Below are 17,500 nucleotides of genomic sequence, written 5' to 3'. Positions count from 1 at the left end.
TCCGTGCGGTTCATGTCACGGTCGAAGGCGTACAGCTGGTGATAGCGGAGGTGATCTGTGTCCACCAAGTTGAACTGGCGACGGGCATAGTGGTAGCTTTCATTATTCCCCACCCTGGGGAAGTCCAGCCACTCCGGATGGCCAAACTCATTACCTGCGAGACAGGCAGGACAGAGAGGGGGGAGAAACAAAATGAGAATGAGAAAGAGAGAGAGAAAGAGAGAGAGAGAGAGAGAGAGAGAGAGAGAGAAATGTCAGCACTGAATGTGTTCTCCGTCAAGTTAGCTTTTCAATAAAAAATTAAAAAATAAAGAAATGCCGGTACAACTTCATGTTCCAAGCAGACAGACTACTCATTATGGCGATGCCATTTTCATTTTTTGAATGATGCAACCCCTTGACAAAAAGCGAGTGTCTGGTGCAAATCATCCACCTGTGGTCAGACGATCGTGACATGACATTCTGCCGCTGCCTAATGAAGGCGTACCAGAGAGTCCAGCAGGCCTGATGTTATTAGCCCACTTATCCTGTGCTAACGCTTCGCCACTCCACCCTTCCTCATCCCCGGCATAACCAGAAATACTGGCCGGCTGATAAACATGAGCTTCAAAGAGGCCTCCTCCTCCTCTTCCTCCTCTGATGAAAAAAAATAAGAAAAAAAAATCGGAATCTATTATCTGGCGAAGAGAAAAGAAGAAGGGGAGAAAGACTTTCAGATATTAAATCCCACAGCATCACTTCGGTTCATTTGCATAAGATGTATGCAGAATTAATTCACCACAAAATATTTATAACACTTTCGCAACAATGAGCGTGAAACGCCATCAAGGCTCCCAGTGAATAAATAAGTGAAGCTTTTCCCCCCCTTTTTTTTTGTATAATACATTTGATCACTATCTTGTCAAGGAGGTTGAAACACCCGATGAGGGATCCTCACCTTTTGAAAACCTCCTTGTGTGTGGTAATGAATGCTGCATGGGATTTCGAGATGGCAGTACGCCACGCTTTGTGGGAGTAGATCGACTCTGATGCCTTGAGCTCAGATGTGTAACCTCTGCACCCCTATCAAACGCGAGCCCAAACTATGGCGATTATGAGTTTGTGATGAGCGTGCGGAGAGCCTCGCGGTCTCAAAAACGCGTCTGGAGGGAGGAGAACCATACGAGAGCCTAAACAGCAGGACGTGACAAAGACTAGTGTTCGAGCGAACGCATGGCTGAGGCAGAGGAGGATAAGAAGAGGACGGGGGGGAAGATGAAGAAGAGGAGGAGGAGGAAGAGGAGGAGGAGGAGGAGGAAGAGTGCGAGAGAAAAAGGAAAGCTTTCAGCAGGAGCAGCCTCGGCGGTGCTAGTGTGGGCAGGAGCGTGTCCGCGCAGCTGAACAAGCCGATGGACTGAGGCGACAGCCACGTCAAGCAGCCAGATGAGATAATGAATCAGTCATCGGCTGGCACCCTGACATCATAACACAACAGCGGGGGTAATTGAATTTTAGAGAGGGAGAGAAACTTGCTGACAAAGGGTGGGGTGTTGGGGGTGAGGGGGGGTGGGGGGGGGCAGGGTGGCGTATGAGCTGGTAGTGCCGGGGGAGGAATGAGACAATAGAAATTAAGTTGCCTGTTTATTCAACAGGCGAGAGAAAGAAAGAAAGAAAGAGAGAAAGAAAGAGAGAAAGAACGGAGAAAGAGAGAGAGAGAAAAAAAGAGGGAAGAAAGAGAGAAAGAACGGAGAAAGAGAGAGCGAGACACTGGATGAGGCAGAAGAGCTGAGGAGTGACAGACACTCTAATGAACAACATTAGCGAGCTGTAACAGACGCACTGAGTGGTGAGCTGCCGCCTCAAGACCGAGCACGCACTTATGAATTAAGAGTGTTGAAGGAGTAGCACAACAGAGAACGAACGAGCAGCAAGCATGTGGATGTAGATCCGCAAGTGATGGACAAGGGGGGGGGGGGGGGGGGGGAATCAAAGATACAAAACAGGAAGTTGAAGACAGTCTTTGGTTTGTATCTGCATACAAGCTATCCCTTGACACTGACTAAAAAAAATACCAAAGAACCCCCTAAAAATCTGCAAATATGGAAATATGCAGATAACCAGCCAGTTCTGACAATAACAGCCGCAGCAGGAGCTGGGTATTCACCAATCCCTCGGGGAACGGAAATATTTACCACTGCGGACACCGCGGAGACACACTTGTGTGCGTGGATGTAAACATCATTTGCGGCGCGGGTCCACATCGCAGGACGTCGAAATGCGCGTTCGCCTATCTGATTTGATTTTTTTGTCGTCGGAGGCTGCTCGCGGCCACGGCTGCTCGGGGTGTGTAAACACAGAGGAGGTGAGCGCCGAGGCGGCGGCCATCTGCTGAGTTCCGAGTGCGCCGACACATCGGGGGCCCTGTCAACAGCGAGCGCGCAGACAGAGGGCGGCCCGGGGCTCTGTTGTTTGACTGGTGGCGAGACGTGGGCAGAAGCATCTCCGACGGCAAAGCCGACAGTCTGAGGTCTGACACAGCTGGAATTTCTGTGCGTGTGTGTGTGTGAGTGAGTGTGTGTAAGTGTGTGTGTGTGTGTGTGTGTGTGTGTGTGTGTGTGTGTGTGTGTGTGTGTGTGTGTGTGTGTGTGTGTGTGTGTGTGTGTGTGTGTGTGGGAGTGTGTTGGCGGCTAAGCTGCCTTTCCTAGCAATCTGAGAATACAGTGAGTCTCAGAGAGAAGGCAGGGAGATGAGGCCAAGAGCCACTCTTCGCTCTGTGATGGGTATACAGTACACTCTCCACACATACACACACACATACATACACACACGCACACACACAAACACACACACAATGTTCTCACAGCTCATAAAAGCACACATTACAGACAGACATAGTGCCACATGGACAATTTACACGTTATGCAAGCAGACAAGCTGGTTTCCTTTCAGCTTCATATGGCTGAGGTCATGAGTGCATGTACATTAAACTGCCACTTTTGGTGTTTGTAAGTCAGAAGGATACAAGTAATTACATTCCCATGTCTATACAGCTTCTATGTACAATACACCATATTGGCCTCAGAATACATCTGAACCACATGAGCTAAAAGGACAACAAGGTCACTCCATAATCTTCAGAGACGGGTGCATCTTCATCACACAGACACAGAAAGTCGGTGTTGTTTACTTGCCGTTTTCCAGTCAGTGATTTAATCGGACTGTTAATTAAAGTGGAGAGGGCCTAGTGAGTTCCCTGAGGGACTCCACATCTCTTTGGGCACTGTTTAATTAAACATAAGACACGCCTCATTTTCTCCCACTCACTGAATTTCGTCTGCATGGCCTCAACAATGATGCTCCAGTGGTCCCGGTGTACAGAGTCCTTGCTGTCACCAATTATAAGACATTATGGGATTACTGTCAAATTTGTGGCTGTAGGACTCCAAGGAGGACAACGACTATGGCCTACACGCGAACACAGCAAGGGCAATATTGAGCGAATAAAGTTAAAAGAAACAAAGCTAGAAGAAATACAAAGATATATTTAGATGGCAATTATGGTCGCTATTATGACTTCAATCAAACGTGTCTGAAGTCCTCGCAAAACATAACATCACTGAAAACACATTACTTTTTGTGAGTCACCTGTGTGAAAATGGAGCATCTCACAATGCAATCTTTCACATATTAGATTGGGACAGCAATAGAGCAAACAAATAAAAAAGAGTTTTTGAGTTTTCTTTCAGCAGCTAGGAACTGGTTGTCCATGTGTGATGAACAGCATGGAGGAATGACTTTGAATGTAAGACTTTTTCTGTCATATCAATCATTCCATGCACATACAAAAGGCAAAATGGACGGTTAACTTCTGTTTTTCTTCAAATCTTGCCCCTGAATTCCAGCGCATTGGCACCAGGGCTGTTGGACAAAGCTGCATATGCTACGGAGAAAGAGCCAAGCCCAAATTGTTTTGTACAGAGAATGGATATGTGTCTTCTGGCACTTGTTTGAGTATGCTATTGAAACTGACATCCATGGTGTTAACATGATATTAACAGCGTTATTGATGTGTCTCTGTTAATGAAAAGGGGCAGAGCTACAAGCCATTCACGAGTAAATGGGTCTAATGACATTCCAGACATGGCCTTTCAGAAGCAAATGATCTTTTCATTTAGTTTCATTAGCATTACACTTCATTGAATGACCAAGTATTCCCATCTTAATTCTCATTCATTAGAATAAATAGTACACAAATCACCCCTACATGTTACAGTGCTAGCTTCTCATGTTGAGATAAAAAGAGACCTCAAATCTTGTGCCAGATAACTATTGGATCCAGGACACTGTCCTTCCTTCAGGCAGTCGACAGCAGGTAGAGCTAAGGGTGGTTTTAAACGCATTTAAATGAAGCCTCGACACGCCATCAGGGATTGGCACGAATCAAATTTAAAAAGGCAATTCAGATTGGGAATGATTAAACATATTGCCATGTTTTTAAATGGGAGCATCAGACAGTGATCAGAGAATCACATTTTTTATCATCTTAAATGCCACGAAAAAGGTCCCACTTAATCATATCATATCAGGGAAAATATGCCCCTAATCAGAGTCAGCGAACACAGAGGCCGGGGAAAGGGACAGACATTGTTAAAATGGGGAGAGTGAGTGGGTTCATTATGGAAAAGTGGGTGATTTTGGTCCAATTAAACGTTGCACAGTCAAATCGCTTTCTGTCAGTGCTTATTCCCCGTAGGTGGGTACCACAGAGTAGCCCCCTCCCCCCCCCAACCCCCCTTTCTCTTCGTTGAGTGTATGTCTGACTTTCTTTTTTTTTTTCAATTACTGTGAAGGGCAGAGAGAGGAAAAAGAAAAAAAAAACGGCTACAAACCACCTGCTCATGCAAGGTCATCTAAAAGTTTTCACCGCATTCTGAAGGTCGGGTTTTTAACATAAAAAAAAGTCCTGTCCATTCACGGACTCTCTATTTCCAGCGGAGGCTCAAATGATAAAGTCACTGAAGCGTTTCATGGGCACTTCGTTGCGCTGCGTTTTAATGCCAATGACACCCGGGAAAAGCATCGCAGTGTCTGTGTGTCTCTCTGTGTGTGTGTGTGTGTGTGTGTGTGTGTGTGTGTGTGTGTGTGTGTGTGTGTTTATGTGTGTGTGTATGTGTGTGTACGTGTGTGTCACTCTGCATCACAAGTATGCATTCTCTCTGTGTCCTTTTAGCATCTATTGGCCGAGAGTAAACAGACATGCCCTCTCTTTGGGGCCCGGCAGATCGAATTGATTTGCTTGCTCAAACAATTTGTTCTTGCTCAGCACCGCTAAATGACTCCACAGCCATTGATCCATTGACACGACATGTCATTTCATATTTACTAAACTTCTCCTCCTTGTCCCCTCTTTTGTGAGGAGAGGGCGGGCTTTGGCATTTCCACTAATGTTGTTGACATACTGCCTGTCTCCCGGTCGGCCTCCTTTACAAGAAAACGAGCGGCTCTTCTCTTTTTTTTTTGTGAAAGAGATTGACAATAAACGCTAATCTGATTTAACAATATGTCTCGTTGCTGGTTGACTTTTGGAGAGCAAAACAAGCTTTGAAAAGTCAGAGCCCTTTCAAACTCAATAGAAGGTTTCTCGGAGAAAGAAAGCATCGGCTGCGCCTGTCTCGCTCCGGCATGTTCCGGAGAGAGCTGAAACGGGGTCTCTCTCGTCGAATTCAAGGTCTATCGACTGAGCGTTCGAGAGGCAGGCGAGAGGAACAACCCGACCGTTCATCCTTACTCATATTCCCTGTGATTTCAGCAGAGGACAACCGCTCGGAGACAGACAGCGTAAAGGTCACCTGAGGGAAAAATGGAAGAGACGAAAGAAGAAAAGAAAAGGAGTGAAGCGGCAAAAAAATCCAAAATGGCCTCAAAAGCTGGTATTTTTCATAGATCGTTGATGCAATCCTATCCATAAAAGCTCAAGTTACCCAAATGATATCTAGTACTTATGGCACACAGGTACAGAATATTGCTAGTGCTGAATCTCCCTGTCTGTTTTGGAGTTCCCAGTACATACATTTTAGATGTTCACTTCTTGTTTGGCACACTTAATTATAAAAAGCTTTATTTGTATAGCACTTACACTAACTCATACCAGATCCCCTGATCCCAGACCAGATTAATCAGGGTGTTCAGCTAATCAGGAAGAGGGCGAAAGCTGAACGCCCCGAGCTGTGGATCAGCAGAAGCCACCTGAACGTGCACCTCTGTTCCCTATGACCTGCACACCTAGTCACCAGGTGGGGCTAGAACGCTGTTTAAAGGCAGGCTACTGTACTGTGACTGCCTCTGCGTATGTGTGTGTGTGTGTATGTGTGTGTGTGTGTGTGTGTGTGTGTACGGTGATGGTATGCTTCTACGGGTCTAACACAGGTCACGGGCATCATCTATTTTTAATCAGAAAGACAAGAGCAAAGGGTTAACGACCGCGCCAGCACACATCCATCGATTGGAGGTCGGCAGCGCTCGTCGGCGGCAGCAAGGCGAGGCGAAGGCAGGCCAGACGGGGCGAGGGACGGCTCCGCTCTATCCACTGATGTGACTGATGGAGATGTTTATGAGTTTGCCTGTTTAAAATGTCAAATGACTGCCATCGCTAGGGGAGCCAGAATATCCCTTAGCAACTCTTTACAAGAGGCAGGCTGTCACCTATAGACAAGGGTGAGGGACCACATCACACAAAAAAGTGATTATGTCGCGCAAAAGCAGCACCGTGCAACACAGAGGTCAGCGCGTGACATGGCAATTAAACACTGTTGTATCCTCCTGTGTGACGACTTGTTGATGGCCTTGGATGACATTGTATCCGTTAACCTCAAGGTTGACTTGGACAGTTTTCATTAAGCAAAGGCTTATTTGAACAGTTTTCATTAAAGAAAACAGATCTAATATGACATGATAAACAACACCGTGTCACCTTTGTCAGGAAACCTATTAGTGTACAGTGTGCTTCTGAAGTTTGAATGCAGAATACTGATCGATTTCAGTCGCATCGTGTGATCCGTTGGGTTGCCTTGCCGTTAATGGTGAAAGAAAGAATCTCATTATTTGGTAAAGGCAAGAACCAGCTCAAATGCCGCGAGACAAAAAAACCACACTCGCATGTCTGCGGCTTAGAAAATTCACGCTTGCATTTAATCACAGTGCACAACCGTTGGAGGACACATCATCTTACAACCACAGCAAATAATAGAATTTGTATAGATCCGTATGGCCGAGCACGCAGCGAGGGGGGAAAAACAAAGGGCTCGTGATACAGTGAGTCTTTCCAGTTTATGGAGACGAGTATCAGGTAACAGTGGCGGTGATCGCTCCACACTCACCTATGAAGTTGAGGTAGGCTTCCCCGCCCATCACGTGCGTTATCAGCCGGATCATCTTGTGGAGCTGAATGCCGCGGTCGATGACGGGCGTCATGGGAGTGAAGGAGCTCATGTTGGTGTACATCTCCTTGTCCATCAGCCAGAACGCCAGGGTCTTGTCTCCGACCAGGGCCTACCACAGCAGGGGTGTGTGTGTGTGTGTGTGTAGGGGGGGGGGGGGGGGGGGGGGGTTTACAGGAGAGTAGAGACAGGGTGAGGGGGGGGGTGGGTTGTTGGACGGTGGAGGGTGTAGAGACGGGGAAGGTGGGGGTGGGAGTGAAGGGGAGGTCGGGGGGTGGGGTTGAAACAAGGTCATTTTCATCAAGAGGCACTTTGCATTAATCACCGCACCCGCTGGACTACACGTGGCTCTGTGCACTTTTACTGACTTCCTAAGAGATAGAGGAGGGGAGGGAGAGAGAGAGAGAGGAGGGGTGGAGGGAGAGAGAGAGAGAGGGATGGAGGGAGAGAGAGAGAGAGAGAGAGACAGGCTGGGGAAAAAGGGAGAGGTAGAGCGGGAGAGGAAATCACTTCCTCGCTGAATTCACTCAAGTCGAGGAATAACCTGTGGCGGTAATCATTACTCAAGTAGACAAACACACCGGTGCGCACCCCCCACACCTGCCTTGCCACACACACACACACACACACACACACACACACACACTCACACACACACACACACACAAACACACTCTCCCTTTTTTTTTTACTCCAACTCCCTCATCTCGTGGAATGTATACAAACAAACGCTGGATGTGCTAATTTCTAATTTCACTCTGCCACGTGTTCCCTAACCTGCAGTGACACCAATTTCCATTCCAAATGACTCATTGATTACATTTGCTCCTCTCCTGTGAGGCTGTGAAATGGGGGTCGCGCTCGCTCCCCTACCTGGTCGTGGCTCTCCGCATACGCTATGCACTTCTCGCTGTACCGCCGATTGGTCAGTGTGTACACAATGTTGCCCATGTCCCATTCCTCGTCCTTCTTCTCTTTGATGATCTGAGAAAAGAGGGAAAGAGAGAGAAAGTGAGAGAGAGAGAGAGAGAGAGAGGGAGAGAGGGAGGAGAGAGAGAGAGCAAATAGCTTTCAAAAACACTAAAGCCATTTTCTTGTTCCTCTCTTTTCTTCCCCCCCCATGCTCTGTCGTTCACTCGTGTTTAACCTGGAGAACGTGCGGCGTTGCCCATTTGCCCATGAGCCTCATGATGGTATTCCGAGCATGTGCGCCGATCTTGGCGTCACGTTCCATCCTTCTGTCAGAGCCCCCCGCAGGTGTTTCTCCACCCCTGGAATCGCCACAGGTCTCATTTCCTTTATATACAGCCTTCCTCGGGCACAGTTTAGCATCAATCATCCTTTATTCAATGCTAATATATTCCAAGGTCAGTATCACAGAGGAATAGTGGAGAGAGCGGGGGAAGGAAATAATGGCACGTCTTCTGTAGCAAAGAATATAGGCCTGTGTCAATCACCTATTCTGCGAAAATACCTGACGGCTGATGACTGGACAAAAAGACGTTGTGCTTTTTTTTCCAAAGAAAGATAAAAAAAAAAGAAAAAACTTGATGGTGAGACATGATGTGAAAATCAAATCAAATCGCTTTAAAGGGATAATCCGGAGTGAAATGCACTTTAGATCAATGTTTCGGACTATTGGGAGTGATTTAATCGAGTCAGTACCTTTCCGGAAATGTTAGTAAAGTGTTGTTGAAGCGTTGCGCAGCTGCCGCCGCGACATTTCCGGAAGGTACTGACTCGATTAAATTCATTCTGGACTCTCTATCCGACCACATAAAGACGTGGGGATACTTCGGTTTGGCTTTAGGGACCCTCTACTCACTACCACGTAAGTGTAGTGTTGTTTGGAACAGTAGAAGAGGTATAAAAATAGCGTTTTGTAGTGGCGAAAGGACCTGCCCCGGTCACTTCCAGGCTAACGAGTTTTGGCTAAAAACGGTGAACTCGAACTTTCTCAAAATACATCCGAATGACATGATTTTGGTGTCAACTCAACGTATGTACTCCCAATAGTCCGAAAAATTGATCTAAAGTGCATTTCACTCCGGATTATCCCTTTAAGGTTACGAGTCATGAGGTTATGACTGAGTCTCGTAGAATTAACTGACCTGTACACATATTACACACATATTACGCTTTAACCTGGATATCAGAGGACAAATCACACGGCCTACAACGTATACTACACATAAAACAAATCACACAGAGGAAGTAGTTGTTCTGTCAACAAAGTCCTTGGACAACACTACCATTTGTTTTCACTGTTGACAAAATGTTCTACCAGAAAAAAAGGTACTGGACAAGGTATTTGTCCACCAAACTAGCAAAATATTGGCATCCAAAACAAGTTAATTGAAACTAAAGCAAATCAAAACAGTTAACAGAGCCGGGGTTAACAGTTTTCAATCTTAATTTCTCTCCAACAATGAGGTGGGAGAGTCAATGTTAAGAAAGCTGTGAGCAGAGGGTGCACAGAGTAACCATGGCTACTGTAAGCGAAACCTATTCCTCCACTAAGAGATGAAGAAAAGAGATAATAATAATAAAAAAAAAACATCCCTCCATTTCAATCAATATCCTCCATGCTCTTTCCGCCCACACCTGAGCCAACAACCAGGAGCGTTCCTCAGCCAGTTACACCCCGCTACAAGCCAGCAAAGAGACACACACACACACACACACACACACACACACACACACACACACACACACACACACACACACACACACACACACACACACACAGACACACACACACAGACACACACACACACACACCAACCTGCCCACACAGCTCACCTCTGGTCAACAGAGAGAACCATGTTCCACACACTAACACACACACACTCTCTTTGGAGACGGCAAGAACAAACATCTGCATCCAAGACCAACAGAAACCCGCCGAATTTCTCCCATGCATTCAGATGCCTCCACAACATTTATATTCCAGTAGCCTAATTCCAAAGGAATACATAAATAAATAAATAAATAATGTTTGGATCTCCAAAGCTCAAGACACACGCTCACGCACAAGCACACACACACACACACACACATAAACACACAAATACACACACACACACACACGCACACACACACACACACAAATACACACACACACACACACACACACCTCTCCTTGGAGAATAGCCACATTGTTTACTTGCCATGCTAACAGTCATAAACATGCGGCACATCTATGAATCCAGCAGTCACTCAAACTAAAAGACCTGGTTACTAGGATACAATCTGCAGCCCCCCCGCCAACCCCATCACCCATGCCCACCCCACCACTCCCCACCCCCCCATCCCACCAATGCCCCCCCTGGGCCCACGATGCATGAGATGTGCAGCTAGCATGATTGACAGGAGGCTGGTAAGCCCTTCACTGTGACAGATTGGAAGACTGCAGGGTGAGATTGCGGATGGCATCTGACTGACAGGTAGGGGATCCTTTCTATTACTTGATGGCATGGCAATCAATGGCAAAGAGGGGAGGGGGAAGGGGAGGGGGGGTACTATCAATACGGGCACAATGAAGTGGCGTGTGCCAGTTAATGAATGCCATCTTTGTCCGTCTCAATCATCCAACAGCCTTCGGCCGCCTCCGCCCTGTCCATCTCCATCCCCAACTCTCTTGCTTTATGCCCACCCCATCCATCCCTCTCTCTCTCTTTATCTCTTTCTCTCTCTCTCTCTCTCCACCCCTCCCCATTACTTCATCCCATGCTCTGTCTTTCTGTGTAAGCGAAGACGACAATCAGAAAGTGCTGACTACGAGTGCTTCACTGTAGGTGTCCGGTGAGTCAGACTGGGCCGCCACACCCACCCCCTTACGCCAACGCGCTGCGTTTGAGGAGTGGAGAGCAGAGAGCCCAGAGCCCGATCGGCTCCAAATGAACATTCCAATCCACTTCTCTGCAAAATCATCACAAATAAACAAACGAAAACACACACAGACATTCGCAAAAATTACTCCATTGTGTTTTACGAAAACAGTATAGTTATGCAACACACAGTCAGATGAAGCCGCATAATGTAATTGTGGAACGTGATATATAATTAACCACCAAGATGTGACAACAAAACCGAGGAATAAAAAACCTGTTTTGTCGCAACACTGCAAAACACGTCGAGGATAACTGGCACTTAAACGCGTGGGCATGGGGAGTGGCGGCGAGGGGGCGATGTAGATGCCATCAAACGTTGGCAGGAGTGAGTGGTGTGTGGGCCGCGAGGTGCAGTGTGTGTCCTCGTCCTGTCCCGAGCCCCTGCTGTGCCCCGAGCCCTTCCTGCGTCCCTCCTGAGAGCGGAGTGTGTGTGTGTGTGTGTGTGTGTGTGTGTGTGTGTGTGTGGGTGTGTGGGTGTGTGTGTGTGTGTGTGTGGTGGCGCTGATGGCCCACTTCATCAGAGCAAACCAGCCTCTCGCCAGCCACCATCAACACACTCTCACGCACTCGCACCGGCAACCCAGAGGACACGAGGGGAGAGAGGGAGCGAGGGAGGGAGGGAGCGAGGGAGGGAGGGAGGGAGAGGGATGAAGGAAGGAAAGAGATGGAAGGAAGGAGAGAGGCAACAGTGAGTGAAAATGAGAGGAAGCGAGACACAAAGACAGTGAGAGTGAGAGTGTGGTGTTTCGGTGGTTGTGTGTGTGTGTGGGTGTGTATGTGTGTGTGTGTGTGTGTGTGTGCGTATGCGGAGGTGTGTGTGTGTGTGTGTGTGTGTGGAGGTGTGTGTGTGTGTGTGTGTGTGTGTGTGTGTGTTTGGGGAGGTGTGTGTGTGTGAGTGTGTGTGTGTGTGGAGGTGTGTAGAGGGAGGGGGGGTTAGAGTGAGGCAAGCGTAGAGTGGCGAGGCGAGCGTGATAATTAGGCGGTGAGTGAAGAGCTTGCACCTGAGGGAGAGGAATCTTCTAGCGGAACACAGGAGCCGGACGGCTTCACCGCGCTCCCCGCTCCCTCCACACAATGGGGAAGACAGAGGGGGAGAGGGAGAAAGAGAGAGAGAGAGGGAGAGGGAGAGGGAGAACGACAGAATAAGAAAAAGAGAGGAAGACTGAGGATCCACACAGAGAAAGCGCAGAGAATATCTCAGGGGAGAATGTCAGTGCCAACCACCCCCCCCCCCCCCCCCCCATCACTGCCTGACTCTTCCAGTTTCCGGAACAATCTGCCACACAGCACACCCATACGCCATCACTTTGCATATGGGCAGATGCCATTAGGTTGCCATACAGACATTCACGATTACTCTGCATAATACGGTAAGCCATCTCATTGCATATACTGTAGGCACGTGCCATCACTTTGCATATAAAGGCATACAGTATGTGATTCCATTGGATTCAGGCATGTGGCATCTCATGGCATAGGCATACTGACTGACTAGTGCCACTGCCAACACACTGAATGCTGGCTAACACCTGCAGACACTTTAGCCTAAACACCCCACACGCATCTCAATATTTCACCGCGCTATTTTTTTTTTTTTTTTTTTTTTTTATGCCAACTCTTATGGAGATGGATGAACTTTGTGCCCTCGACGGGTTGTCAGCCTCGGGCATAACTACTACAAAAAACATTCTTCATCTTTTTGTCATTCGGTGCCCCCTCCAATACCCCCCCACCCCCACCCCTCCTCCCAATACACACACATACACTCTCTCTCTCTCTCACACACACACACACACACCCTCTTATTATGTGTCTGACGGAGGGCTCCATCAACACCCAGCACACAGCTCCGAAGCCCTTCGGAGGGCAATTAAACCCCAAAATGAGGAGGGATAAACGTTGCCATGTTTCAGGTAACAAAATAGCCTGAAGAGTACACAGGGCTAAAGGGAGCAAAGGGGGGCCAATCTGGCATCCACTCACTAAAAAACATATTCTGAGTTAAGCCATTATAATCATTATCATCATTAACAATACTAATTACTGAGCACTAATGATATTAGTAGAGCAAGCAAGCACTGCCACACTTAGCGCATGTAAGAAAATTAACTATATCCACTCAACGTGAAACGTTAAAGCATTAGACTGATGGGACATATGGATTTAACTAACCAACTAATATCAAATTAGTGCCTAAATCTCCCGACTGAGATAAGTCTCTAAGTCGACAGAAGGGACTCCCTTGTACAGTTACGGCCACAGCGTGTGGTCTAAATGTGGTGCTTACGGAGTAACATAACACCCGCTTTCGCTTGCCATCACTCAAGGATTTGTTTCAAGCTCATCACTATGTGATAAATTCCTGAATGTGAAGACATAAATGAATGACTAACAGCTATTAGTGCTCTGCTCTAGAGATTTAAAAAAAAAAAAAAAAAAGAGCTGGTGTTAAAAAATCAATTTGTTCAAGAATATGCCAACGCCATATCTCTCCATCGAGTGCTGTTAAAGCAATATCTGTGGATCTGATTCAGGGGACACTGAGCAGACATGAAACACAGCAGTAGGTCACAGGCAATCACATAACCGTACATATGGTGCATGAGTGTGTGTGTGTGTGTGTGTGTGTGTGTGTGTGTGTGTGTGTGTGTGTGAAAACAAGTGTGAGTGTATGTGTTAAGAGTTTATGTGCGCATGTGTAAGCATCTTATAGTGTGTTTGTGTGTGTATGTGTGCCTGCGCTTGCGTGCCTGTGTGCATGTGTGTGTGAGTGAGAGAAAGAAAGTGTAAGTGAGTGTATGTGCTCAGAGTTAATGTGTGCATGTGTGTGTATCACACAGTGTGTGTGTGTGCGTGTGTGTGCGTGTGCGTGTGCGTGTGCGTGTGTGAATGTGTGTGTGCGCACGCCGCGCACTCGCGTGTGTGTGTATTTGTGTGTGGCTGAGTGAGTGGGCTGTGTGTGGAGACGGAGAGTGAGAGTCCCGCTGATTCTGCCCCCCCCCCCCACACTCCTCCCCCCACCCCCTTGTCCTTGTGAGACGGTGGCGAGGCCCTGTTGCCTTCAGAGCCTTTAATTGTTTCCATTACATTTCAATCTGGGCTGGCTGCAGGCTAGGGCCCCCGTGCTAAATTAGAGGGGCCTGGCTGCCGTTATCCATTTGGAGTGACAGGGCTTTATGGGCGTAATAAGATACAATCACGCAAACTTGCGCCGCACTCCTTATCGGCCTGCCTTGTTACCACAGCTTCATTTTTCACTGGCGGCCGTGGCTGGACAGAGTGCCATGCGTGCACACACACACACACACATAGACACACGTACACACACACACACAGACAGACACACACATAGACACACGCACACTCACACATACATACAGTATGCACAAACACACGGACATACCCATAGACACACGCACACAGACACACACACACACACACACACACACACATACGCACACTCCGTGTCCACACACAGATGACAAACGACTCATAGTAATCAGTCGCGTTAAGTCAAGGGCAGTGGAATTAAATCCACATGCACGTCCACGTGCGCTAGCAGTGGCGAGCCACAGGGGAGAGCGGAGCCGGAGCCACAAAGACCGAAGGGGAGTGAAGAAAACGAGCCCTTTCCTCTCCCGACTCTAGAGTGACAAGATGTCAAAAGGGCCCGGCGTACTGGCGAGATGGCCAATCAGGAGGTCACTCTCCACACGCCTGTCCTTAGCACTCTGCTGGCGGACGGACGTCTCTGGCCATATTCGTACAGCTCTAACAGTACTTGACATGAGGACTTTTAAACAGATGGGGAGAAGTGTGTGTGTGTGTGTGTGTGTGTGTGTGTGTGTGTGTGTGTGTGTGTGTGTGTTGGGGGGTGGCATCAGAAGCCGAGAGCAGCCCAGTCCAGGGAGCTTGGCGTAATGCACGGCCAGCTCACCATTTGACAAGCTGTGTGGAGGCTGTGCCATCCAGTGAAGAAAAAAACTACCACCCTCGTACACACTCAAACACACATACACACAAATAAACACAACCACACACACTCACATATCCCTAGATGGCCTCACAGCATGGCCAAGCATTACGGTCCACCACACAAGTTCAAGTTATGCCACCCCTGAATAAACAGACTTCGATTTGAAATGTCAAAACCCAACAAATTTCTGCTTGTCTAAAACTTGACAAGGACACTGTTACAGAATCAAACACATATTGCATCCGAAGCGGTGTTCTGTGAAAAACGAATGCGAACATCCCCCCTCACACACACACACCCCTCCCATGCAAACAGAGCAACCCCACCTCCAAACAGACAAACAAATAAACAAACAAACAAACAAACAAAGGGCTGCCAGACCAGAACCCGCTCTCTGGTGGAATGTGCCGGAAAGTCGGGCGGAGAGGGCAGGAGACACATCCTGGGCACCGGAGGGGGTGAGGGGTGATTGGGGGGCGGTTGGGTTGGCGAGACGCTTGACCAGCGAAGCGAGGCCAAAGCGGGAGGGTCAGTGCGGGCAAAGTCTGCGGATCCGCCCTGCGCACAGAGACCGGCGCGGCCCGCACTAGGTAGGGGCTGGCAGTGTCCGACTGGGCAGGCGGGGTTGATTAACGATGCACGGAGGTTTCCCAGTGTGAGGGGCGAGAGCAGCGTGCACACACACACACACGTGCACACACACACACACACACACACACACACACGTGCACACACATATAAACACAGACACATGCACACACACATGCACACACACACACACACACACACACACACACACACACACACACACACACACAGACACAGACACAGACACACACAGACACACGCACGCACACACAGACACAAACAAACACACACACACACACACTGACCATAGCACAAAAGGTGATCTTTCTCTCTTATAATGTATAAGGGTGATGGCGAGAAGTTTAACCGATTCCTTCTTTTCAAGAAAAGAAATGGTACAATGGTGCTGTGTAAATAAATGACATTACACATGTTTGTCTATTCAGTGCAGTTTCATATTTTAAAATAACTAAGCATGGCATGCTTTTAGCCATAACTAAGTTATACTGATGAAATAACGTCAAAACAAGTGCAATAGTCCATTGCAAATAGTACATATTATCTATTAAGAATTCTGCTCCGCATCCATCATTTATAATCAGAGAAAGCGTTACAAAGTGTGTTGAGACTTTAGAAACATGCACATCAGTGAGACTTTGAAAAGACTGTGCACACAGCAGTTTTGGTGTGGGTCCACACCAGACACACACACACACACACAAACACACACAGAGACAGACACAAACACACACACACACACACACACACTAAAGAAGGTCTGGAGTCTCTCTCTGTGTGGAGGAGCTGAATGCATGTGGCCACCCAGGTGAAAATTGCAGGCTTGTGGGTGGAGAACGAGGAGGGGAAGGAGAAATCGATGCGAATGGAGCTGCACAAACACACTTCCAGGTCGGTGTGGAGCTGCGGGGTCAGGAGAGTGTCGGACTGACCTAGACTTCCAGAACGCTCCGGGAGGGGGAGGAGAGAGGTCAGGGCTAGGGGCTTACACACTAGCCTGCATCGCCCTCTCTCCCTGGTGCTCTCTCTCTCTCTCCCGCTCCCTCACCATTACCGCTCTCTCCTTCTCTCTCTCTCTATCTGTCTCTCTCTCTCTCTCGTTCCCTCACCATTACCGCTCTCTCCGTCTCCATCTCCCTCTCTCTTTTTTTCTCTCTATCTGTCTCTCTCTCCCTTTACGGTATATCTTTTCTTTGCTCTAGGCACCCACTCCAATCTCTTTTTCTCGCTCTCTTTCTCTCTCTCTCTCCCTCCCTTTCTATCTTTTCTTTGCTCTAGGCACCCACCCCCCTCTCTTTTTCTCTCTTTGTCTCTCTCTCTTTCTCTGTATCAATCCATAGCAAATCAAATGCACAGCTTTGACCTTGGACCAGGATGTGCAAATGACAGCACTAAAATTGGCACACATATCCCGACTTTCATCCATAATTCACGGCGCTATAGCAAACAAAAAGTTACTGCTCACTGCGAAGTGAACAGAAAAGCACTGTAAAATAAAAAAAAATCAGAAAAAAAAATCAACTTAACTTCCAGACTTGTGCAGAATACTACAAGTGAACAAAGAAAGGATGATGAAGAAACCCAGCTTAGACTCCTACGCAATTGCCAGA

The 17,500-nt window shown here is 47.8% G+C and overlaps 1 protein-coding gene across 1 annotated transcript in view; it reads right to left on the bottom strand.

Moving 5' to 3' along the window:
• gbe1b (glucan (1,4-alpha-), branching enzyme 1b) overlaps positions 1-17,500 on the bottom strand; it is a 102,872-nt gene that overhangs the window by 31,874 nt on the left and 53,498 nt on the right. The window contains exons 11-13 of the mRNA XM_062552636.1: positions 8,289-8,399; positions 7,356-7,527; positions 1-154 (exon numbers count right to left, since the gene is read on the bottom strand). The exon at positions 1-154 is cut by the window's left edge and continues 31 nt beyond it. Coding sequence (XP_062408620.1) covers positions 1-154; positions 7,356-7,527; positions 8,289-8,399 — 437 coding nt within the window. The remainder of the gene's footprint in view (positions 155-7,355; positions 7,528-8,288; positions 8,400-17,500) is intronic.

This window comes from Sardina pilchardus, chromosome 13, assembly GCF_963854185.1.
Source record: "Sardina pilchardus chromosome 13, fSarPil1.1, whole genome shotgun sequence".
In the NCBI taxonomy this organism is placed as follows: domain Eukaryota; kingdom Metazoa; phylum Chordata; class Actinopteri; order Clupeiformes; family Clupeidae; genus Sardina; species Sardina pilchardus.
The sequence above is the reverse complement of the archived record's forward strand: the minus strand, read 5'-3'. Positions and strand labels throughout refer to the sequence as shown.